At 33.5% G+C, this 26336-nt stretch overlaps 2 protein-coding genes across 2 annotated transcripts in view; one reads left to right on the top strand and one right to left on the bottom strand.

Moving 5' to 3' along the window:
• LOC126768697 (27 kDa hemolymph protein-like) overlaps positions 1-17826 on the top strand; it is a 30716-nt gene extending 12890 nt beyond the window's left edge. Inside the window, exons 3-7 of the mRNA XM_050486961.1 lie at positions 7778-7890; positions 8358-8521; positions 10959-11101; positions 13432-13572; positions 16311-17826. Of these exons, the coding sequence (XP_050342918.1) occupies positions 7778-7890; positions 8358-8521; positions 10959-11101; positions 13432-13572; positions 16311-16403 (654 nt within the window). The 3' untranslated portion in view covers positions 16404-17826. The remainder of the gene's footprint in view (positions 1-7777; positions 7891-8357; positions 8522-10958; positions 11102-13431; positions 13573-16310) is intronic.
• Positions 17827-18355: 529 nt separating this feature from the next.
• Positions 18356-24612, bottom strand: LOC126768710 (27 kDa hemolymph protein-like). Its single transcript, XM_050486981.1, has 7 exons — positions 24478-24612; positions 21335-21444; positions 20782-20894; positions 20467-20630; positions 19340-19461; positions 18664-18812; positions 18356-18456 (listed from the first exon to the last, which is right to left on the bottom strand). Exons 1-6 carry the CDS (start codon positions 24515-24517, stop codon positions 18669-18671), a joined length of 693 nt encoding a protein of 230 aa, XP_050342938.1. The 5' UTR covers positions 24518-24612; the 3' UTR covers positions 18356-18456; positions 18664-18668.
• Positions 24613-26336: the final 1724 nt, after the last annotated feature.

Genomic DNA, 26336 nt, shown 5'->3' with positions numbered 1-26336 from the left:
AGCGAATTCTTCGATCGGCTTCCTTCTCGAAGTTGTTCCTACCGATTTGTATAATCTGTCCTAGGTAGGTATATTCACTAACAACTTCGAGAGGTTTGCCCTCGACGTATATCGGTCCCGGCACGACATGCCTATTGAACATGACCTTGGTCTTGTCCAAGTTCATGCCGAGACCGACACACCGGGAAGACTCGCCTAGGCTACGCAGCATTTCGGTGAGTTGTTCCAGCGACTCTGCTATGATGACGATATCGTCGGCAAATCGAAGGTGTGAGATGTACTCGCCGTTTACATTGACTCCATACCTAGTCCAATCCAGCGTTTTGAAAACGTCTTCCAACGCGTTGGTGAACAGTTTCGGGGATATTACATCCCCCTGTCTCACCCCTCTGCGCAATTGGATCGCCTTCGTCTTACAGTCCTGGATGTGGACAGTCATTGTAGCGGCGTTGTACAGACATCTCAGTACCTCGATATATCTCCAATCGATATGACATCTCTGCAATGAGTCGAGCACTGCCCAGGTTTCGATGGAGTCGAAGGCTTTCTCGTAGTCCACAAATGCCATACACAGCGGCTGATTGTACTCTTCGGTCTTCTGCACAATCTGCCGAACAGTATGGATGTGGTCCACGGTGCTGTAGCCTGATCGAAAGCCGGCTTGCTCTGGGGGCTGGAACTCGTCAAGTCGTCTGGCGAGACGGTTCGTGACGACTCTTGAGAACAGCTTATACACGTGACTCAGGAGGGAGATTGGTCTGTAGTTTTTCAAGAGGGTTTTATCACCTTTCTTGAAAAACAGTACCACCTCACTCCCGCTCCACGTTTCCGGGGTCTTGCCATGTTGGATGACGGAATTAAAGAGGCTTGCTAGCTCTTTCAGGACCGGAGTCCCGCCTGCCTTAAGCAACTCTGTTGTGATTCCGTCATCTCCCGGAGATTTGTTGTTTTTAAGCTGTTCTAGAGCCGCCCTAATCTCTCCTTGGTCAACGACCGGGAGCTCCTCGGAGTAATGGCGCATAAGAGGGGCGCGCTGGTCATCAATACTGATTCCCATGGGTTTATCCGATCTTGAAGAGAACAACTGCCCATAAAACCTCTCTACTTCTCCGATAATCTCAGGCCTAGAGGTAACGACCCCACCATTTTCAGTTTTAAGTTTTGTCAGACGCGGCCTCCCAAACTTGCGAGCGAACACTTTCGATCCCCGATTTTGCTCAATCGCAGCCTTGATGGCACGGGTATTGGAGCGTCGGAGATCGCGTCGCGTCAGCGTTTTTATTGTTCGGTTTAAGGCCTTATCTGACAAAAACGATGGTAGTTCTCGTCGTTTTCTCATGAGCTCGAGTGTCTCAGCAGAGAGTTTTGGTGCGTTGTCTCTTCTCTGTGGCGGAAAACACTTGCGGGATGTGTTTTGCAGTATTTTGACCAGCGTGTCGGTTCTCTCATCAATGCTGCTTATGGTTTCCAACGCGGTGAATTGATTTTGAAGTTCCATTTGGAACTTTTCGGAGCCTTGAGCAGCTTGGAGCATGGTAGGTCGGAGAGTAGACCTCATCATTCTCGATCTTTCGGCTTTTAAGTTGATATTTAGAGTGCCTCGAACCAAGCGGTGATCACTTCCGGTATTAAACCTGTTGATCACTGAAACATCTCTAAATATGTGCCTTTTATTCGAGATGATAAAGTCTATCTCGTTCCTTGTCACGTTATCGGGGCTTCGCCAGGTCCACCTCCTCTGAGGCTTCTTTTGAAAGAAAGAATTCATCAAAAAAGCCCCTGCGCTTCGAGGAAGTTTACCAGCATTTGCCCCCTGTGATTTCTGCAGCCCAAGCCGTAAGGTCCGACTTTCGATTCACCGCTATCTTGTACTCCCACTTTAGCATTAAAGTCTCCCATAACAACATTGTAGTGGGCCCTCGAGGTGTCGTTGAGGGCCTTTGCGATGTCCTCGTACATCGCTTCGACCACATCATCAGAGTATGTCGAAGTTGGCGCATATACCTGTACAACCTTCAGGGAGTACCTGTCGGAAAGTTTTAGGACAAGGTACGCTACCCGGTTCGACACACTACTGATTTCCACAATGCTGCTAATGAGATCCTTTTTGACTAGAAAACCGACACCACCCTGGGAGAGGTTATCACCTTCGCGGAAGTAGAGTAAGTTACCGGACTCTAGAGTTATCGTGTCCTCCCCCTGTCTTCGGACTTCAGATAACCCCAGTATATGCCAGTTTATATGACTTAACTCTACTTCTAATTCGGCGAGGTGATGGTCCAGCCTCATCGAGCGTCCATTATACGTTGCCATTTTCAGTCGTTTTATACGGTAGCCTGCCGTGAACCGGTGATTCTTAGCACCCCCTGCCCTGCCGATACCGCGACCGCTACCTTGGTCGGGCCTAGCGGGCTTGCCGGTAACTGGGGGCCTTTTTTTGGGCGCATCTGCCATTTAGGGAGGTGGTTTGCCCATACTCGCCGCGCTGGGCAGGCGTGTTGGCGAGCGCAGTAGGGGGTAAGATGTTTATGGGAGGGGGGACGCTGCTGCCCATCCCCCCTTTTCCCCGTCCCTCAGTCGCCTCTTACGACACCCACGGGATGAGATTGGGGGAGTACTATTCTAAGCCGGTACTCCACGGCGATTTAATAATATATATATTTTAATAATATAATATATATATATATATATATATATATATATATATATATATATATATAAGAGAAACAATCTTTATTTAATATGAAATGATATATAAGTAGGTATATGATTTTATATAATTGAAATAGTTATGAACATCAACGGGAAGGCACGAAGTTTTGTAACATTTCCAGCATTCGGGAAGTAGTTCTTAGATAACCTAGTGCGGTGGAGAACGTTGGCATCATTCCAAATATTCTCATCGGAACTGCCTTTGCATGCCATTGAAATTGGGACGAAAATTTGGTCTTAAAAAAAAAAGGGTTTTTCACAATATTTGCAATATTATGTATATCTGCGGGATTAGATTCAAGTCGAAGCAATTTCTTTCGTATAGCCTTGATCACGTGAAATATACATGGATAAATATACATAAAATACTTACGGAGTTTCTATACGTTTTCGACAAACAATTTCGTCAATCTATCTATTACCAATATACCTATTAGCTTATCTAGGCAAGTGACTATACCTAAAGTAAACTAACAGTCTGTAAATATACCACCGCTGGGCTGAGGCCTCCTCTCCTTTTTTAGGAGAAGGTTTGGCGCTTACTCCACGCTTATTCAATACGGCTTGGTGGATACACATGGTAGATTCATCCGGCACGTACAGCAGGTTTCTTCACGATATTTTCATTCACCGTCGAGCACGAGATGATTTATTATTATTAATTAAGCACATGAAAATCCAGTTTTGTTTTAACTCGGTTAAGATTCACGTCTTTTAACCACTGGACCATCACAGCTCTCTATACAAACCTATGCGCTTCAAATGAGGTGACATTCATAGGGCATGCTTTAACGTTGGGTAAACACAACGCTTTTCATTTAATCGACGTGTTTACAAGTGATTACTTAATGAATAAAACTAATAATAATAAGTGCATGACCTCTCATTGATTTAATATAAGACTGTTGTACGATAAAGTTAACGATTTAATTATATATATAGAATTGTATGTTATGTATGTATGAAATAACGTAACACTTATAATTTCACCGTTGTGTCTGTCTGCCCGTCTGTCAGCTTATTTGTTCAAATACACATAGTCTATGAATTCATTAAAAAAAACTTATAATCCACAAACGTGCTGTTGCTGACTAGAACATAAAACCCTTAACTATATCGCTCACTATATTCCAAGTCAAAGTCAAAATCTTAATTCAATATAGAATTTCACTTATTGATTGCCAAAAAAATCTACCACTGGTTCGGCAGCGTGGTGGAGTAAACTCCAAACCTCCGCAAACGGAGAAGAGGCCTTAGCCCAGTAGAGAGACATTTACAGGCTGTTGCTTTTTAATATCCCTTAAAACAAACGTTCCTTAACATTATTTGTTTAATTTAACAAAAGGAATTTTGAACGCTTGCTGGGTAAAACCTGTTGTAAAACCGTATAGATTGCCTTTTGTGAGTTACTGTCTCTATGATCAATACTCAAGCAATGGAGTAATTCGTTTCTGTATGCCTTGTACCAATGTTATGAACATAACATTTTCTCAGAAAATCATTAATGTTTTTCGTACATACATAACATTATAGAATATGTAATTAAAAGCAAAAGTAAATATTTTATTTTCTGTAAATTTATCTTTATATATTTAAAGCAAAAATGTTATTACATTTTAAATTCCGTGTTGTTTGTTTTGACGAAATGAAATATTAAGCATGCTGTAACTAACTATTTAAAGCGCAATTCATTTATTTTAATGTATTAAAATATTATAATTCGCCCGCGGCAGCGCACGCGTCAGGTTTTAAGAATAAGTAGCCTGTGTCGTTTCTTGGAGTTTAAACTTGCTTCATATATATTGTAACTATTCTAAATAGATTATTACTATATTTACTGGTAGGGCTTTGTGCAAGCTACCCAATCATCAGATATTCTACCTTAAAACAGAAGTACTTGGTATTGTTGTGTTCCGGTTTGTAGGGTACAAGAGTGAGCCAGTGTAATTACAAGCACAAGGGACATAACATCTTAGTTCCCAAGGTTGGTAGCGCATTGGCAATGTAAGCGATGGTTAACATTTCTTACAATGCCAATGTTTATGGGCGTTAGTGACCACTTAACATGAGATGACCCATTTGCTCGTCCGCCTACCAATTATATATATAAAAAACTTTACAAATTTTCTGTAAATAAATCGAAATATAAGAAGCATATAAACGAAGCGTAATCATATATAAACGTCGTATCTAGGATAGGTTAATAATTATTGTTATTACATTATACTAGTAATTTGCAAGATTTATCACGAGTCAAAACAATGTCCCGTTAGCCTTGAGTTCATAAAAAGAACAAATTAGTTTTTAGATATATTTCACACTTGTATAAAGTCATCCGGTACGTTGTATGCTTTTGACTATAACCGTCCATAATGATAATATAGCAAAACACATTGGCATCGTATATATATATATATATATATATATATATATATATATATATATATATATATATATATATATATATATATATATATACGTATTCTGTTGATGTTCTTTATCTAAACGTATACTCATACGGTTTTCAGAAAGATGATGGTTACGTGAAATTAATTACTTACTAAATTATTGTATAAATTGGCTTTTTTTATATAGAATAGGAAGGCGGACGAGCATATGGACCACCTGATGGTAAGTGGTCACCAAACGCCCTTAGACAATGGCATTGTAAGAAATGTCAACCATCGCTTACATAGCCAATGCGCCACCAACCTTAGGAACTAAGATGTTTATCCCTTGTGCCTGTAATTACACTGGCTCACTCACCCTTCAAACCGGAACACAACAATAACAAGTACTGCTGTTTTGCGGTAGAATATCTGATGAGTGGGTGGTACCTACCCAAACGAGCTTGCACAAAACCCTACCACCAGTTTGTCGGTATTCAATGCGTTTATTCGTACGATTGAATTAAAACATTAATTAATTATACATTAATTATACAAGGTGGAAAAATATATGTATAATTCTCTCAGATATTTACCATTTAATTAATTTTATACTAATATAACAATTTTGTTCGATATAGTATTATGTAAATTTAAACGTTGAGTTGGTATTATTTGATTTATTACGCGGGACATATAGATTGAATTGTAAATAAATTAATATATTATGTACTGTAAGATGTCGTTTTATTTTAAATAGATAATATGATAGTCAGAAAAGAAAGACGATTTAAAAAGTGCTTGTAAACCTACTTAACAAAGTACCAATATGTTATATATTTATGTACATTAAGGAGAGTATATATGTCGGTATAATAAAATCTATAAATAGTAAAACGTAAGTGATATTAGAATGATCATGAATAACTGTTCGTCGATGTATTGGGATATGACATTAATTTGTGATTACGGTAATTGAACTTTGACTTTGTTCTATATCCAGCTATATTAAATTATATAACATTAAGTTAATTGTTGGTTGTCACACGTGCCTATTTCGTTTGATCGGGATCTTGAATCAAGTGAGTTACTTGCTGAATTTTTATAGAAGTCATACAAAAAACCTGTTTGTCAACTTGTTGATTAAGGTTATAAATATATAATATATAAATTAATGGATATTATTTTTATGTTAAAAATCTAATTTTATGCAACTTATATTGAGTTTTTTTCTAGATTTTTGAAGTTTAGATATTATTTGTTACGTATTAAGTCGCTTCCCAGGTTTACACGATCTAAATCGAAACAATCGAATGTGTTTTTTTAACTCCGATATATTTTTATTTACACTCAAAATAAATATGAGAATAATGCTATATAGATTTTACAACCTTTTTCGAACGGTATCTATCCATCAAACCTAAACTAAAGTTTACTTTTATTTATATTTTATTTTAAACAAATAAATTATTTTTTGTCTTAAATAATTCGTCTAGTAATAGGCATGATGACAGTATTAAAGAATTAAAAATAAATGATTTTAGAGAAGAAACTATTTTAAAAGGATTCTTAAAAATGATCCCATTTTAATATACACATTGAGATAAATAAGATTTTTAATAAAATAAAAGTATAAAATTCTACAATCGGCCATTTTATTTGAAACACCAATCAGAGCGAATGACGTCACGCCTTTGTATCTATAACCGTTTCTCTTGAACAGTTGTTGTGTTTACGCGTTTCAAAATTCATCTTATTTCAAAAATCATTTAATTAGTTGAGTGAGTAGAGAGAGAAAATAAAACATCCAAGATCTATCAATGATAGAACAAGGTTTTGTTAAGGCAAGTTCCTCTAATTTGCCAAGGATTTGCTGATGTTAGGAGAGTTTATTTCATCAAATAAAGACTTGCTCATCGGAATTTCGAAATTTAAAAACTTCCTTGTAAGTACAGTATTATTTATCATAGGTTTTTTTTTCTGTTAGCTAGTTAGTATTACTCGCATATGAAGTGCCCTAATATTTTTACCAGTAAGAACTTTTAAGACAATATTTCATTTAGCTCCACTAGTACTGAATTTGTGAATTTACATATTTATATATATAATTATATATTATAATAAATCTTTATAAATCTCTGCCTTAATTTGCAATTCCTTCAAAATGTTCTGTAACCATACTTTCTGTTAATTGCTTTTCACATTCTTCAAGAACCATCATCTTTCGGTACTTACTTATATAAGGTCGTTCTGCTTCTGTAGATTTTTCTTCTATCTGGTTGGCATTCGAATGTATTTTTACACATAGGGACCGTACACCACTTGTAAACTTTGGAATTCATTTTTAACCTTAGGAAATACGCAATATTTTCTGCCTTTCTTCGTTGAATATAGACATAATACAACATTTACCGTAGTTTATTGAGGCGTAACGTCACGTGCAGGCGCCATGACACCTGCGGGTGTTTTCGAGCGAAATTCAAAATACGTAAATGAAAATGCAATTATTTGCGTAAGTAGTTAGTTTATTACTGAAATAAAATTATTTGCGGTAATAGTAGACGTGTACACATATTATAGAAGGTTATTTCAAAATCAGTCATCATGCCTATTATTCCTACGCAACACGTTGAACTTTGAGCAGGCAGTAGTGTTTATTGGAATATTCCTTTTTTCAGAAATCTTTTGTACATTTCGTCGAGTGCTTAAAAGAATTGGTCGATCCTGCAAAGCTACAGGAAGAGATTGAAGAGGCAAAGCCAACTGGTCAAGTAGACGAGGTCTTCAAGAAGTAAGCGTTATGAATTATGTTATACACGCACTGACACATTTGGTGACGTATTGCCGATTTAAGAAACAGTGCCAATGTTTACAGGCGTTGGTGGTCACCGCTTAGGAGTCACTTATCATCAAGTGGCCCATTTGCCCGTCAACCAACCTATTACATAAAAAAGCGAGCTAATAAAAAAATTTAAAAAATGTTTGTTGTAATTACAAGTTGTAAGAAATTTGTTATAACATATTTGTTTTCTTTAGCTCAATCAGTTTTAATGTTACTCCTTCAAATTTGCGTGTATCCAGACGAAAGCTTAGCCGAGCAATATTATTTAATAGTAAATAGTATAGTACGTGAATTAAAAAAAAAAAAGTAATCACACGTGATAGTATTAAAAGGTTACACATTGGTTTATTATATTAATAAGAAACATTATCCTTATAAATACTATTACGCAATACAAATAAAATATTTCCTTTCAGATATTGCGACAAAACACCATCTTTCAAAAGTTGCTTCCGAAACATGACCGAGTCAGTAAAGCCTTGTTTCTCGGTTGAAGAACAAAAGAACCTTAAGACCGTTTATAACATATCCGAACAATTAGCGGAGTTCGTATGCTTCAAGGAGGGAGATAGAATTGCACGTGAGTTCCCTTACAAATAATAACAGTTTAATTGGATATTCTCTATGCAACTAGAGACTATTATTAACGTAGGTACTAACTTTTGAGCTGTCTAACGCTTCACTGTAATTTTAGTTCATATCATAATGAATCGTAATACTTTTTATAATTATGCATTATGACGTACTTACGTCTTATACGTAATGATTATTTTCATTTCTAACTTTAATTTTAAGTCCAAATTTTAACAATTTGATTATCGTCAGGTAGATTTCGTTTTTCTAATAATATTTGTCGTTTGCGTGTGTGTGTGTGTTTGTGGCGTGTATGTGTATACTGTTAAATGTTTCTATTAGATTAGATTATGTTTATGTTCTAGCCATCCATAATTTGCTAATATTGGGGAAAATTAAATTACATATAAAAAGCAAAAAGCATAGCCCACATGTATTCCTTTTATACTGCCACATCTTCGACTAGCTATATGTCAACGCTACAAATAAGCCAATTTTGCATAAAAGCTTGTACAATAAACAAATTTAAAAAGTCATAAAAATGCTCGTTATTTGTTTCTTAGTCAACAACAAGTTCCTAGTCTAGTATAACGAACAGAAATATTGTTTTTAAATCAAAATAATCACTTCAAACGTAAAAAAAAACCAATTGCATATCAAATGATCTACTAGGTGACTTTTTTGCGTAATTTAGATTAGATAACATTATGACTGATAAATATTTGTGTTACATTGAAAATATGATATACATAATAATTTAATAGGCGCTTAATTCTAATAAACTTGATATTTACCTAGTGAATGAAATTGTAACTTGCTATTGAAGATATGAATTGGTCATTTCAATTAATATTTTTGCTTAGACCATGAAATTTATGCTGAATTAATTATTTTGACGCTTTTTAAGGTTTTTGTTTGTACATTAGCTTTATAGCTTGTGGTTATATATTCTAGTGTGTGGTTAAATATTACCCTTTTTCCAAAAGTAACAACTATTTGATTCGAGAGGATAGAGTATTTATTACTTCGTAGAAAGCCTTAAAGGTTATCATATATTTTCTTTATAAGACAGATAAACTGAATAAATGACTTCATCGACCGATCTTTGTACACCGAAGCAGAACGGAGCCATTTGGGTAATAGGCCACAATACGGCCATATCTATTCCGGACAACATTCTAACTTATCTCCCTTATTTTATTTGTCATTTTCATGCCAAAAGCAGACGAGGTCGCCTAAATATAAACACTTGAATCGATAAAATATTTAGAAGAAAATAGTACCTTTTAAGGTCAATTAAATGTTGTTATTTTATTACTTTAGTACCGTTTTATTTATCGCTTTAGTTGAAAGTTTCGGTTAATTTAAAATAATATAGTTAAATGTTTTGTAATATTATTTTTGAGTCTTTTTTGTTGATTTGATTAATGTTAGTAATTGATAAATATAAATACTTTCAAGTATTATAGAATTGAAAAATGACGTTTTTTTTAAAGAACTAATTTCCCGACGAGTTTCATTAGCCCGTTTATTTCGTATTTGTTGTTTTCTTTGTTATGTTTCTTTTCTGAAAACTATATAATTACGATATTCTTCCAAGGTCTTGTCGGAAAATACTCTAAGCCATAACTTTTGACATTGACATAAGGTCATGATGACTTGTAATTAGAGAGAGACGTCATCATACTTTACAAATTAATAATACACTTTTCAATTAAGCTTTTTATTTTTTCTTTATCATTATACATACATATATATCGAACGTCGATCAATATTTTCGTTTTTTATTTATCTTTGATATTTTGCAATAAAAGGTTTTGACGGTTCAGACATAAGCTGCTAAAGTCGATACCTTATTAAGTCTCAGTTACTATATTCAAGAAATTATATATATATATAATGCTTGCCTTTGGATTTGATGCCATTGCTTTTGGATTTGGATTTTGCCTACGAGGCGTAATTCACAAACTACCTTTACTTCCTACTTACGGATAAGAAGGTCTACAAATGATAACTAGTAGGATAATTGTATAAAGATGACAAATATTAGTGTTTTAATAAAAAGACAACTACACAATTCCAATACCGCTGGTTTTTAAGAGGGTATTCCGATGTTCGGGGCGCACTCGGCGCCTCGGACACCGGCGGACCCCACATACCCCCCCCACTGTTCCCGTGGGAGAAACGCGTTTTTCTAGCGTGAAAAAAAACCACAATTCTACTATCAGTAATAAATTGTTTTTGAATATAGTTAGTATTATGTAAGTAAACTAATGTCCCAAGTTATATACGTTGTTTAGCGGATGATTAGTTGAATATACTATGACTTCTTCTTTCTAATGTAAAATCAATGATGTCAGAAAGAGAGAGAAATCAGTGTTTAACAAAACAGACACTTAGCAACGTTTATTCATAAACATAACAAAATAATATTATATTTACAGTTTTTATCGCGGAAAACGGTCCAGAATGCTTCAACGAGAAAAAAGCTGAGCTCGAAATGTGCGCGAACCACACATTGGGTTCGGAATTCCACTACGACCAGAACAAGTTCCCCATTGACAACATTCCAGAGATTAAATTCGGGGTAAGATTTCATATATATATATATATTTTAATTTTGTTTAAGAAGACAGAGGAATAAATTAGTCATCACACACCTAGTCGTTAGTGGTCATCTTCGCCCCTGCACGCTGTCTGTATAGAAACAAAAGAAGGAAAACGAACGAAAGAAAAAGTAAGAAGAAACATAAACAAACTTTTACAACTTCAATGCACTGCTAACGGAATATATTAATTTATGTCCCTTGTACCTGTAATTAGGCTCGGGCTCACTCACCTTTCAAATCGTAATGCAGTATAATAATAATAATATCCAGGGACATTTTTCACACACGGCCATCTGATCCCAAATTAAGCTCGTACAGAGCTTGTACTATGAAAACCAGACAACTGATATACTATTTTTCTTTTGTAAATAAATACTTATATAGATAATTACACCCAGACTCAGGACAAACAGACGTGTTCATGCACACAAATATCTGTCCTGGGTGGGAATCGAACCCACAACCTTTGGCGTGAAAGGCAAGCATCCACCAACCACGCCAACCGGCTCGTCAATATCGTATTAACCAAGTATTACTGTTTAATGGTAGAATGAATGGTTAACGTGCGGTACCTCCACCATCGGGACTACACCAAGCCTTACCATCGACTTAGGCTTGTCATGTATTTTCCGGGAATAAAATTTATTTCAGGGCATGTTATTTAATTTACACATACAATAGTCGATTGTAAACATCGTACAATGATTCAACTATGTACAAAAATTTTACGGACTGTAAAGTATTGCTTGGAACTCGTTTAAGAATATAACCGATAATTACTTATAATCCGATAAATTATATGTGTACTTAACTTTACTCGTACTATGTCGCCAACAAGCCACAACATTTTTAAACAAACACTGACGAAGATTTGTAACAAAACAAACAGCCGCAATAAAATGTGCTTTGTATCTACCGTTACGCAGATTAGACCAGGGCCAGATTACAGAGGGTAAACTGTTTTGATTCAACATAATAAATAGGAGGTAAGCTATTTTATTTAAAATCACAGCTACAAACGATGGAATTACAGGACCATATAATAGAAAATAATATTTTAAATACAACTTATAATATCCTCATTGTCAACGGCTAAAGGCTACTTTGATTGACATATGACCACTTGCTCGTTTATTTAGAAAAATATATAAAAGCCGCGATGGCCCAGTGCCTTAACCGAAGGTTGCAAGTTCAAACCCGAATACGCACTGAATTTTATCTACCAACTCGCATTGGAGCAGCGGAGTAAACTTCGTATCAAAAAGAGAATGCGCCCTGCCTTAGGACACTTACAAGCCATTACTTATTACAATGTCGGCTGCTTGTGAAATTGACCGCTGACCACAACTGACTTTCAATTGAACTATCAATAAATAATAATTAATTATCAATAATGCAGTTTAAACACTACTTAAGACCTGATAGTGACGATGACACCGTTAATACCGCTGAGTAATATATCATACGATACTTTTTAAATATATTCAAGGGCGCCTGTTTTGTTTCAAACGACCTTTGCTTTTATAATGTAATAATCGCTTAGGTTTTTTTTTACTCATGACATATCATTTTCTAACGAAACACGCATTACTCAGATGATAAAATCCAACCGTTTTCAATTTATATAATTGGAAATAAAAACTTGAAATGAATGGTGGAATTGGTGGAAAAGTACAAAAACTTAGTTAATTGCCGGTTCTTCTCTGTAGAATCTATATTTCGGTGATCTATATACCGGTGATAATTTTTAATTTAGTTTATATTGTAAAATGTCGCAGCAAAGGTGCATCTATTTCCTTCAGATAATTGTATCACAGGAGTGTTGGCCGTGTCCTTTTTGTATCTTTTTTATAATATTGATTTACGTTACTTATAAAATGATGATGTCGTCCTGAACGATTTCAGCCACGGTGGCCAAACTCAAGAGACTAGCCAGCGGCGCAGGACATATTATAGAGCACAAGAGCGCAAACACCACCTGCGTTCTCACTCTCTATTCTCTTACTTTCATAATCCCATAGGACGGCTGTCCGACACGACCGAGTTCATATACAGGACCAACGGCACACTCCCAACTTCCAGGCTCCGGGCTGCTAATGAGACATCTTCGACAGAAAAACCCAATAACTTTTTATCGGCCCGACCTGCAGTTTGAATCCAGGACCTCGGGATCTGTGCCCATAAGACCGCTAATTAACCACTAGACCAACGAGGCAGTCAATTATATAGGCATCATCACATTCTGTCATCAAAAGTACGGTAAATAAGGGTCCACTTGAATAATGCATATTTGGTTTTTACATTCTAGGAGGAAGAATGCGATAAATTCGCTGAACTGCAAGTCTGCGTCGTGAGCGCTCTAGAGACGTGTTCGACGCCCACGTCAGCGAACATTGTCGAGTCACTCTTCAAATTCGTCAGAAAGTCTACACCATGCAAGGAATTACCTGTAAGTCTTATATTTATGTATTCTTTATTTTATATCAGCGAAGGAAGATATATGGAAACACGTAACACGTACAAGATAGAAAAGTGACGCCTGTCCTTTCCGGCTGTTGTTTTCTCTTAATTGAAGATGTACCCTTAACGCGAAAATAGGAACATTAGTAATAATTCCTTACTGAAAGCATCCCTGAAAATGTTCTTTTTTATTTATTTATTAATAACAAACGGAATATTTATATTTATTTTTATTCTTGGCACCCATATAAGCCTTGTCAGTTTGGGTGTTGATAATACTAAGTTCCTTCAATATTAGTTTCATAATCCAGCCGTATTCAATATAATTAAAACAATGTAAAATGTAAATTACCTTTTTTCGTGACTTCGTAAACCCATTGTTCTTTTTTTAAATGGAAATATATTATTGATAATTAGTAAGTAATTATTTGATATTAAGTTTAGGTATCGTAGGATTTCGTACATGACTTTAATGACAATATTGAATTAATCTTAAATGTTAATAAAGATTTAATAAATAATATGTAATATTTCACATTATTATTATTACAAGTGTTTTGATATATAATTATTTATATATTAGGAAAAAGCGGACGGCAATACGAGCAAAAGAAATGGCGTAAGTCCTTAGTTTTCATGTGCCGTTATTTTGATTTGTTAATGTATATGTTACGTTTTGTTTCTGTTCTGCTTAAGTATTCCACTATGTAACACAAATGTTATTTTATTACGCTTTAATTGTGCTTATAAATATAGCATATTCATTTTTTTTTGTCTTGCGTGTATATCTCATATTTGTTATTAAATGATATTTTCTTAATTCTTTATTTAATGACAGAAAAGTTTCATCTAATTTGTGTTTCAAATTTTAATTCCAATGCGCCCAGCGAAAATTACTTCAAAATTTTATTTACAATAATACTTTCCTTAGCAAACATATCTTGATCGTGTTATTTTATATTTCAGTTTAAGATGGTATAGTACAAAACATATTAAAAATATACTGATATTTTTTAGTTTATTTTATTGTATTGTTACACGAGGAATATCTCTGGTGTGATGTCATGGCTTATTTTATAAAATAAACGCTTTGGTAGTTTAGGATATCGCAAGTATGTACGGAATTACTTTTACACGTTGTTTAGCGTGTGATTTGTTAAACGATGCTGTGTCTTCTTCATTCGAATGTCAAATTAATAGTGGCAGATTTATTAACTAAACAGCTACTAAGCAACGTTTATAACTAAGTTTTTTTTTATACAATAGGAAGGCAAGGATGAGCATATGGGCCACCTGATGGTAAGTGGTCACCAACGCCCATAGACATTGTCATTGTAAGAAATGTTAACAATCGCTTACATCACTAATGCGCCACCAACCTTGGGAACTAAGATGTTATGTCCCTTGTGCCTGTAATTAAACTGGCTCACTCACCCTTTTAACCGGAACACAACAATACCAAGATTGCTTATGTCTGGTAAGGATCGTCATTCCGAATGACATATGCTAGGTATGAATACGCCGAAATAAACGTCATGGGCAAAGCGGGAAAATTAGTATTTTGTTCGTAGCATTCGATTCGCCACACCAGCCATAAAAACACCACTGACATAATTAAACTATAGTTTTCTTAATACGTGTTAATATATGTTTCGTAATTATATTTATATGTCATTGAATAATATTAATGTGACCATTTTGTTTATGCGATACAAATGTAATTGCATTTTTTGTTATAATAAAAAGAATGGGCAAGATGTTGACTATAACATAGGCATGTTATAGTCAATAAGTTATGTAATAATTAGCTAAGTTACAATTAAAAAACATTTTTAAAATAAGATTTTACTTGGCGCCCACTGTAAACAAATAACATTATTTCGTGTTCTAAATTGTATCGTCACAGTACCGTAACCGTAACAGCCTGTGAATGTCCTACTGCTGGGCTAAAGGCGTCCTCTCCTCTTATTGAGGAGAAGGTTTGGAGCTTATTCCACCACGCTGCTCCAATGCGGTTTGGTGGAATACACATGTGGCAGAATTTCAGTGAAATTAGACACATGCAGGTTTCCTCACGATGTTTTCCTTCACCGTAAAGCACGAGATGAATTATAATCACAAGTTAAGCACATGAAAATTCAGTGGTAACTTGCCCGGGCTTGAACCCACGATCATCCGTTAAGATTCACGCGTTCTTACCACTGGGCCATCTCGGCTTCATTGTCACAGTACTGAGGACCAAAACACACACGAAACGACGTCGTATCGTATGTAACCTTACATCGTTTAGTCGTAAAAACTGTTAATGCAATCTTGAATCGGCGCCGCATTTCATTTTCGTTGACGTCATCGTACCACGATATATCGTGTATTGATTTTTTCGAGGCACTTTATTTTTTTTCCATGACACGATACCGCAACGTGATACGATGATGCGATGTCGTATCGTCTGTAAGTGGTATTGTTTTGGCGCGTTAGCTGAAAACTGATTTAAAATTCAATTGCAATATTAGCACTAAAAGCTGTACATTTTTTTATTGACATCATACATAGGATTTATTATGATTCAAAACACAAACACTTCAATAGCTTTTAATTTTATTTGTATAAAATTATCTATCTTATTTTTTTTTTGCTATGTAAACTAGAGCTTAGGTGATGGTAATGAATGATTGCGTAGTTTTATTATATACATGAATTTTATTATATATATTGTTTCTGTTCCAGGATACTACGAAAAATAATAACGCAAATTCGGCCAACAGTCTCACTTTCAAGTCTATAACAATGGGTATGATTGTACTCGCTCTACTTGTTTAAACACACGCAGTCGCCTCGTATGCTATGACGCCCTGGTACCTTACTTTGATTCTTTACGTATCGCCAAAGGTTGAAGGATTTTGCTTAAAATTCACTTGTTTTTCTCATAATGATTATTATTTTCTATAATTTTTTAAAACGGGTTTGTCTTTGAATTTTGAGTATTTACATTTAAATTATAAGAAAGAAGAGAAGACATTTAAATCATAACTTTTCTACGAGCTGTAATTTGGCAAAATTCTTAAGGATCCGTATGAATTGCTAGCTTAATACGAATAATGGTAGGTAAGAACTATATACTATTTTTGTAGCTATTTTCGTTTCAATTGAAACCAAATATCGTAATAGTTATGACGCGTACCTTTAATTATATTAGAATGCTTAAAGCGTTGGAAATTACATATCCATGATAATATAGATAGATATTGTATTTTCATATGCCAATGATCGCCAAATTCTTCGCTTCCATCCGAATTAGATAATTATTGCAGATATATTTTTAATACAAGCTATAAAAAATGGGTGTTTGAAGGGTATTTTCTTCTTGTAGTTTTGTAGGCTGTCTATTTTATGTCACTTTGAATGTATAATAAGCTGGGGTTGCCATTAATTAAATTTTATGTATTTGTCAAATGTTTAAGACTTAATCAATGAACTTCGTTTTAACATTTTTAAATGTAGATTTTAATGCGATTTATATTAATCTATTTAGACTTTTATCAATAATAATAATAAGTAGTAATTATGCATGATGTTATACATACATTTGAGTGGCCGATTACAGTTTATTTTGACTTAACTTTTATAGGTTGTGACATATTACAGAGGGAAGTGCTCTCGAGGTTAAGTTAAAATTTCTGAAAGATTAATCGTTTATATTTATATTATTTTCATTATAATTATGATTGTATATTAAATACTGTAATTTTAGCGTTCAATAGATTTGTTCGACTATAGACTATAATAGACGTAGAAACGTTTAAAACCAGAACAAATAATCATTTATGGCAAACATAAATTATTTAAAGTGTTAGAGCTGGCCTATTAGACAATTTTGCTTTAAGTTTATAGTTTTGTATTGTTTTGTATTTACATTTAAATGAATAGTTTTATATCAACATTCCAAGAATCATTTTAACATGACATTTATTTACATATTTTTTTTATTATTATTTTTAATTCGAAACAGAGAATATATAGTGTTATAAAACATGTCGACGTAAATTGACTTAAAAAAAATAATAATTTTAAAGTCGATTTAAAAAAAAAAGTCTGTACGATATATAATTTAGTTGGCTGTTCTGAGGCACTTCTGTATTCTCTGTTCAATGGTAAAGTAGAGCGCGGAAAGTGATTGTAGTTTTTAGAGCTATGTTTTGATGAATATTGTATGTTGCTTCATTAAAATGGTGGTTTAATGTTATTTTACTCTTATTTCATATGCCCTTTGCCCTTTACATAAGCAGTTGGTATTAAAGTATCGTCAAATAATCTCATATTCTCCACCCAATGTTTCTTTTGTAGACACTTGTCATTTCCGAAGTACTACATCAGACTATATCAATACGTCGAAAATTGTCTTCAAAGTTATAGTATTTATGTTTGTGAATTAATGAAACAGACTGTCATTTCAAAAGTAATGTGCTGTGTAGTTGTACAACAAAAATATAGTCTATTGTGCCTTAAGAAATAATCGCTTATCGACTGGTCCTAGAATAATAGTGGGGAGTTCGATTCTATTGTGTGTTAGAAGAATATCTTTGTTCGTAAACATGTCTCGCCTCGTCCATCGTCCATCTTGAGACCAAACGATTATATTTCACCGACTTTTAATAATTTGACCGAGTTTACTGTTTATCAATCTGTCTTAGATACAATATTTATTGTGTGGAAAAGTTTTACTTGCTATGAGGACAGTGCAAATCGTAAAATTTAAGAAGTAAAAGAAACGCTTGAACACTTAATTTTTTTATTGGTACATGATCTCTAAATGGCACTTTATAATGACAATTCTTGACAATTTTCAACTAAAGATGAGTGGCGCGAATCAGTTCTGGAAAGGAAGTTAGTATATTTATTTAGAAATATTTAAAAAATATCAAATTATTGAATTTAAAAAGGCTTAGATTGTGAATCGTACCTAAGATAATCCAAGACTTATCATGTAACCCAATTAGGGAATAATATTTTTATTTATCGAAATTAATGATTATATTTTTATAAGTTAAATGTAATTGTTACTGTTTATAGTTTTATTTACCATCTTTATGCATCCTTTTTTGCGCAAGGTGAGCCCCTACGGACGAATCGGAACAGCGATTCGGCCATGTTGCCAGGAGTGGGCGTACTGCATCCCTCCAATGCTTTTACAGCACATGAAGAAAAGTCGTCAAATTTGGTGCACTTTTCCTGAAACATGACTTTTTTTATGATACATTTGGGCTATTCTTGGCTATTTGATTGATTTGGTCAAGATTTTCTTTTTAATTTGATATTCCGATGCAAATTAACCACAGTCGTTTTGTTTTCATTTAATTGCTCCTATAATTTCGGTATTTTGTTCGGCCTCAGTTTTATATTACACTATTTTTTTTATTAAATTATATTTTATATTATTAAAATTATTAGAAATTGTAACTAGGTATGGTAGGTATACTATCTAAACAATATTAATATTATAAATGTGAAAGTAACTCTGTTTGATAAGTTTTCACGACAAGAACACTGAATCGATTTTAATGAAATTTGGTATGAAGCATTCTTGAACCCCGAGGAAGAACATAGGATACTTTTTACAACAAACACTCTTCCTAACATCTCCCACCCTTACCTAACATTCGAATTACATAACATTTCGAAGAGCCGAGGGGAAGCTATTACCCAAATATTTGTTTATTTAAAGTATAAAAAATAAAATTTATGAAATAATTATTTACCGCTAAGTTCATCTTCTTAAAGTCTTCGGCGCTTTTAAAGTTTTCCTTCAATTTCATTCCACATTCGCGCACCTCATTGACCTTCTCTTGGATACACTCGGGACCTCCCTCCGCGATGAACACTAAACAATGCATTTTTAACACCATAGTAATATTATTAATAAAATGAAGAAATCTACGTTTAACACTTATGGGAAACAATTTATTATTATTTCAAATAAGTAATCTCCGTTACTTTCACTGCCATCAATTTCATGTGCTTAATTTGTGTTTATATTCATCTCGTGCTTGACGGTGAAATAAAACGACGTGAGGAAACCTGCATGTGTCTAATTTCATTGAAATTCTGCCACATGTGTATTCTACCAAGCCGCATTGGAGCAGTGTGGTGGAATAAGCTCCAAACCTTCTCCTCAAAAGGAAGAGGAGGTCTTAGCCCAGCAGTGGGACATTAACAGACTGTTACTGAACGAATACGAATTATAAGCTTGGTTAACTAACTATAAATAGAATTTTCTCGTTCGCAAAACTGGATACGATTAGGTGATACATACATAAACACATTAAATTAGAATAATATATTATATATATCCTATTTCATTTACATCTAGCATATATAGCTTGCAATGAAACACGAATAGCCTTTTACGCTATTTAATAAATGAATAGTTTGATTGCAAATAATGAAATAATTTGTAGATATTTTTATTTTGTTGTAAGTAATTATTGTTACGAATTTAATTTAATAAGCCAAACATTAAATAACTACCAAACTATGTTATCAATAAATTTATAAATAATAACAGCTCTCCTCAATTCCGCATGACCCCGGTTCTGGGTGCAGTGGCTCAAGCTACCGTTAAACGATCATCGCATAGATAGACTCTAAAATGTGTATTCTTTTTGGCAGTGAAAGTCTTCCTGCTTTACTTATATTGGATTGCATTAGCACTTTTATCGAGGATCATCGTGATTCAAATACAGAATCTTATTAAATATGGAATCATTACCCATGATTATTGATGGTTAAAAATCTACCACCGGTAAAGAACGAGAAATAAACTAAATGGACTTGAATAGATATGGATAATATTTACCATTTTCAACTATGCTAGCTTTATACTTACACGCTATCCTGTCACCATCCTTGTGACACACGAAATCGATCAGCTGGTCGGATCCGTTGTTAGCCATTCCGATATGATCCCGAATCGTTGAGCCCATACAAGGTGCCAAGCCATTAGTCAGTGTGTGAATGCAAGTCTTCAACTGAGGAGACTTCGCGCAATACCTATAAATTAATCATTATAATGTTAGGCTAAAACAACAAAATAATTATGGCGGAGTTTCTACCTTATGTGGCAGCATATCTCTTTTTTGCTAGAACAAACAAACAACTGATGAATTTATACTTAAAAAAATATTTATTATTTTCGACTCACTTTTTAAATACTTCGTCTAGAGCACCGTTTGGTTTAGCTTCTTCAACCTCTTTTTTAATAGTTTCCACATCGATTAAAGATTTGACGCAATCTACAAAGCTCGATATTTTTGCCTGAAATAAATTATATTTGATTACATATGCATCATAAAAAAAAAACGGACATTGGTGGAATATTTTAATAAATTTTAGGAACCCAAAAGTATATTCAGTACGTGCAGGCAATAGGTAGGTACATTTTTAAGTTTATTTTTCTTCTTTAGGATAAAAAATGTTAATTTTTTAATTCAATTATTTAAAATAAATATAGGCAAGAGCCTGAGACCACTCCTGCCTGCTATTTACATTTTTGTCATAAGTAATTTTGTCAGATATAATATGTAGGTATATGTATCTTACTTTATCAAAATATTAGCCATCGTTTTTATGTAAGTATGCAAATATAATAGGCTCATATAAATATTTAAGTAATACATACAAGATTCCAAGTAACAAAGATTACGTGTTTGATTTAGAAAAAAAAAACTGAACGAAGAGCCTGTGATGTGACATACCTCTACTTCGTCTACTTTGTCCTCTGCACCGTTTCCCTTGCAGAATTCGGTCAGAGCTGTCTTAAAATGCTGGCGTTGTTCGTCGGGTATCTTGTATTCAGCCAGAACACCTTTAAAACAAAACAAAAATATTTTATACAAATTATGTTTCTTAATATGTGCCGCGGATAAAATAATCTCGGAATCTTATGTTACTTTTAAGTTTTTACGTCAAAATACGAATCGAAATCATTAATCGATATTTGTATTTTCGTAAACTTATACAAAATAAGACAAACTTAAGAGAAAAACAATGTTATTAAAATTAAATTTAACATTGAATTTGATTTTTTAAAGTAAATTATAATTGAATTAAGTACATAATTTAAAGTATTTATAATAATTTTCCGTGGCGTCATGTATCAGTATTTTTTGTAGTAACAATGGTTTATCTTTATTAGCATACGATATAACCTTATAACCTTAATTATTACTATCTAACACAAACAACAGTCTCTCCTCGATCAATAAAATAAATATCTGTTAATTTCACTAATCACTTTGAGGCAATTTTAACTTTAAGTAAATATATTATTATAAGAAATTCCATTGTTTTCTTTAATAAAATTTGTAAAATATTCAACACTTTTTATTAAAAACTTTTATTTAACTGGAAATGTTAGTGTGTTTGTTTGTTTATGTCAAATCTTATAAGCTAAATAAAACTACTTCCTCTAATACACGGAGGTGACATTTCACATGTGCGTTTCGATGACATTGCATTTTTATGCAAAGCATGACCTGATTCCACCAAGATCGGCTCCAGATGATGGAACTTCTCAACTGTCAACAGCACGGACACGAAGTTTTGTATACGCGTTCAATAATGACAGTTCGTTTAGTTTTTAGCGCGTAAATAAAAGCTTTTTATTGAACCTTGCTTTGCTATTAATATATTGTTATCTTATAATAAATGCTTCTTGTTTGTATTCTGCGTGTTTAACCGATTGAGTTGCAACTTTGTACAGTCGTTGATGGCCAACGTAGATACGTAATATATAATTATAATTTATTATATTTAATTACAAAGCGTTATATTGCAAATGCAAAAATAATTTAATATATACGCGCATGAAGTGTTCTGCGAGCCGTATAGTTTGATAAAATTATTTACAAAGAAATTTAAAGAGGTGTTGCCATGCACGCTGCCCATTGTTATTTATAATAATTATTAAAATACAATTGTGCTATGTATGAGGTTAGCGACATTCTATCGGTGATTTACATAGATTTATCAATATTTTTTAAAATGTATTTATAATTTAATAACTAATATTTACTTCATATTAAGATGCTGACATGTATTACATGATTACTATACAGAAATATAATTTTGCTACATATAACTAAACAATATTTTTATCAATGTAAAGTTTTACGTATACTCAATGACAACTAAAACATATTTTTTTTACAAGACCACAAGAATGCGACTAAGAATATCGGAACTGATTCTTTTCAACATCGAGAAAGGATAAGAAATCACAGAAAGTTATATGCAATATTGACTACAATAATAATAGTATTTTAAGGTTACACGCATCAAAATAGCGTATCGCCGTACATTATAACTTTTTGGGATCGGAATAGCTGTTAATGAAATCAAAAGTATAATGGCCAGTGAATCGAGAATATAGTCGTAAAAGAGCCTGTTCAAAGGCAAGGTGTAAGGCGTAGGCGACGTGGGTCATCGCCTACGGCTTCGCGATCCGGGCCTCGTGAACTGGATTTTTATACCTTACTTAAAAGCGTGAATGCACCGAAAAATTTCGCAAGAGGAGGTGAAGACTCGGTCGGACCACAGATCCATCTAAGATAGGAGGCCCGCATAGGCGGGCCAACCTTCGAGGCGTCACGGTATCACTTGTGCATACACAAGCGAACCAGTGATCCCTCTCGAAGAGACGGTGAGGGTAACATTGTTTTTTTTTAGTCTTTGTATTCCGATGCACTGGAGTCCCAAGCGCCGGCGAGTCCTACCTACCGAACACGTACCTACGTTTTTACATAAAGATAAAAAAAGGCCTCGCAAAATATATTTTGCCCACATAAAATTTAGGTCTTGCCCCGCCACTGATCCTGTTTAACCCATTCGAAGTATATTAGCGGTCCTTTTGACGAGATGAATTGGTAAATAGCATGATGTGTTGCACAGGAAGAGGGGACGCGGGCCACATGCAACGCGTGAATCATTGTGTCGTTTAGGAGATGAAACAAGTGAATATCATGGCCTTTTTTACTCGCCTGGCTCCTGAAATACAGTCTATCTAGTGCTCCTCGTCTCTGTTAATTCGTCGTAAAAGTTAAATTTAATTTTTTATTGACTTTAAAAGAGCTCTATAATAAAAACAATTATCAATTTATTTCTGTTATTATAAATAATATACGTTTTTATTAAAACAAGAGCTACATTAACATCTTATAGTTTGTGTTGTACTTAAATTGAAATTTATAAGAAACAATAACGACATATTATATGACAAATTATTAAGGACTTATTTAGTTTTTACAATTAATACATTTATGTAGAAATTTGTATATTATAAAGTTGAATAGTTTAATTTGCTAATTTCGGAAAGTACAAGTCTGATTTAAATAGGTTATTTTTTCGCCAGATAATCCGCTACTGAAAATAGTTAATAACTTCACGCTACGGGTCTAAAGAAATGTGACCTTAAGCTAATGGCTTAATATAACTTAACCAATATGGAAATATTGTATGAAAAATGTAACATCAGAGTTTAAAGTAAGTGTTATTGAATGAGATTAATCAGACACTTAAAAGTATGATAAGTAATGCTATGCTCATCATCGAATAATAACAAAATGAAATGAGAATTATAAAAATTAACTAAAATAATCTATATTTCTATCAATGTGACAGTAACTCGATCTGTCTGTTACGCTTTCACGGCTAAACCGCTGTACCGATTTTGATAAAATTTGGTATGAAGCAAGCTTGAATCCCTTTCAACCTAACAACCTGATAGCCTCCCCCCGAAACTCTAGCGAAACCTAGTTGTATGTATATATATATACACAAACTACGGAAGAACAGAATAAACCAAGGCAAAGAATAAATAGTACTTATAACTTTAACTTACCTATAGCGAAAATGGCGACCAAAACTGTCTTCCAGATCATTTTTAAATTTATATATTCTTTTATGTATAAGTCCAAACTCCCCTGAAGTCGTACGTCAACTGAAGCTCTATGTGTCCTAAGTCGTTATATATAATAATAACAAGCAGTTGACTCACATAGTACCGCTATTCTTATCGTAAACGAAATTATGTCGAATGAATCCATAATTTTAAATCATTTCAAACTGAGAACCAATTTGAAATGATTTAAATGGATTTATGGATTCTATTTTTTTGTTTATCTCAATCATTTAACGAGTTGTAAGACAACTCTTTATGTATATTTGTTAATATTGGAAAAGTAATAAAGCATTAAAATTAACTTTTTTGCATCAATATTTAGTACTACGTTTATTTCTTAATATAAATACTAAAAAGTTTATTGAGCGCATCATTTTCTATTTAAATATAAATAGTTTCATTAATATAAAACTTCACTGTAGTTTAAAAACTACTCAATAGTAAATAATATTGGTTATTATTGAGTAAAATTAGTAATTTTCATGAAATAATAAAATTGTTAATTAATATATATAATTTTGAAATGTTGAAATACAACAATTTTTTAATCATTTTACTTTATTTTACGTTGTTAGGAAGCCAACTTTATTTTATTTTTGTGGAATTAACATTTGGCTTACAGAATAGGGACCAGCAAATGGCGAATTAACGACTGTATTGTAGAGCGGGTTGACCCCCAGCGTTATGTCTGTACATACGTGCAGTTTATCAGTTATAGTGCGATTTTACACTTAAATAACTGTTAAATAAAAGAAAATTTTAAATTACATATTTAAAAAATAACTAAAATTATAACAAATGATAAAAATTAATTATCTTTCGTCTGTGCAAATGTGATTTATAAATGTGCTCACAATCGTAATTAGTCTAGTTTGGGTCCAGGTTTTCGTATTGTGTCCGAACTTCCCTATCCTATATTATTCAGGGTTATAGCAGAAGTCCAATTTATGGAATTTTATTTATTAATTTCTTAATACTTCTAGTTGCTACTCGACCGCCCCACTGTATATGTATATTATGTATGAAAAAAACTCTAAATACACGTCAGAATACCATAATATCAGAAAATGATATGCAACATTGTGGCAAAAATTATAGAAGCCTATTCAATGTCAAAACGATACCGAGACGGATATTTTTACGTGTTAATAATTAATTGGCATTTCATTGTTTTCGGTGAAATCCGGTAAAAATCAATTGTCAAGATGATCTCACATGGGGAAGAAGAGTTATGCTAATATTATTTATTGGATGGGACTAGCTACTACTATCTCGCAGAAAACGTAGATAAAGCCCAAGGGGTTAAACTATTAATGAACAAAACATATATAAAGATATATAATTCTACACGTACATGACGTACATTATATCATCAAAAAAGTTTCATGTTTTTAGCATTAATTGCATATTTGGCAAGTCAATATAAATAAAAATTAATGTTCTTATGTTTGTCGTCTATGCGTTCCTAAACAAATCATTCAATTGGGATGAAACTATGGTAAGGTCTTCTGCGTACACCTGCGAAGGTTCCTGGGCCAAAATAGCTGTATTTTTTTTTCTAGACTTATACTTCAATATAAAAGTTTGTAGACCTTGATCCTACCGGTGCGAAGCCGGAGTGGGTAGCTGTTAAAATGCATAAATATATTTATTTACGCATTTTTCAACGTGAATCGCACATTAATAGACTTAATAGATGAGTTACGTGCTCAGCTTACGTGAGTATGGGGCTAGCATATTTCATAGGTACATTTTTTCCTGGTAAATTGATTAATTATTATTAAAAATATTTGTATCAA

Source organism: Nymphalis io, chromosome 5, assembly GCF_905147045.1.
Source record: "Nymphalis io chromosome 5, ilAglIoxx1.1, whole genome shotgun sequence".
NCBI classification, from domain to species: Eukaryota; Metazoa; Arthropoda; class Insecta; order Lepidoptera; family Nymphalidae; genus Nymphalis; species Nymphalis io.
Note: the sequence above shows the minus strand (reverse complement) of the source record. Positions and strands in the feature narration are given on the sequence as shown.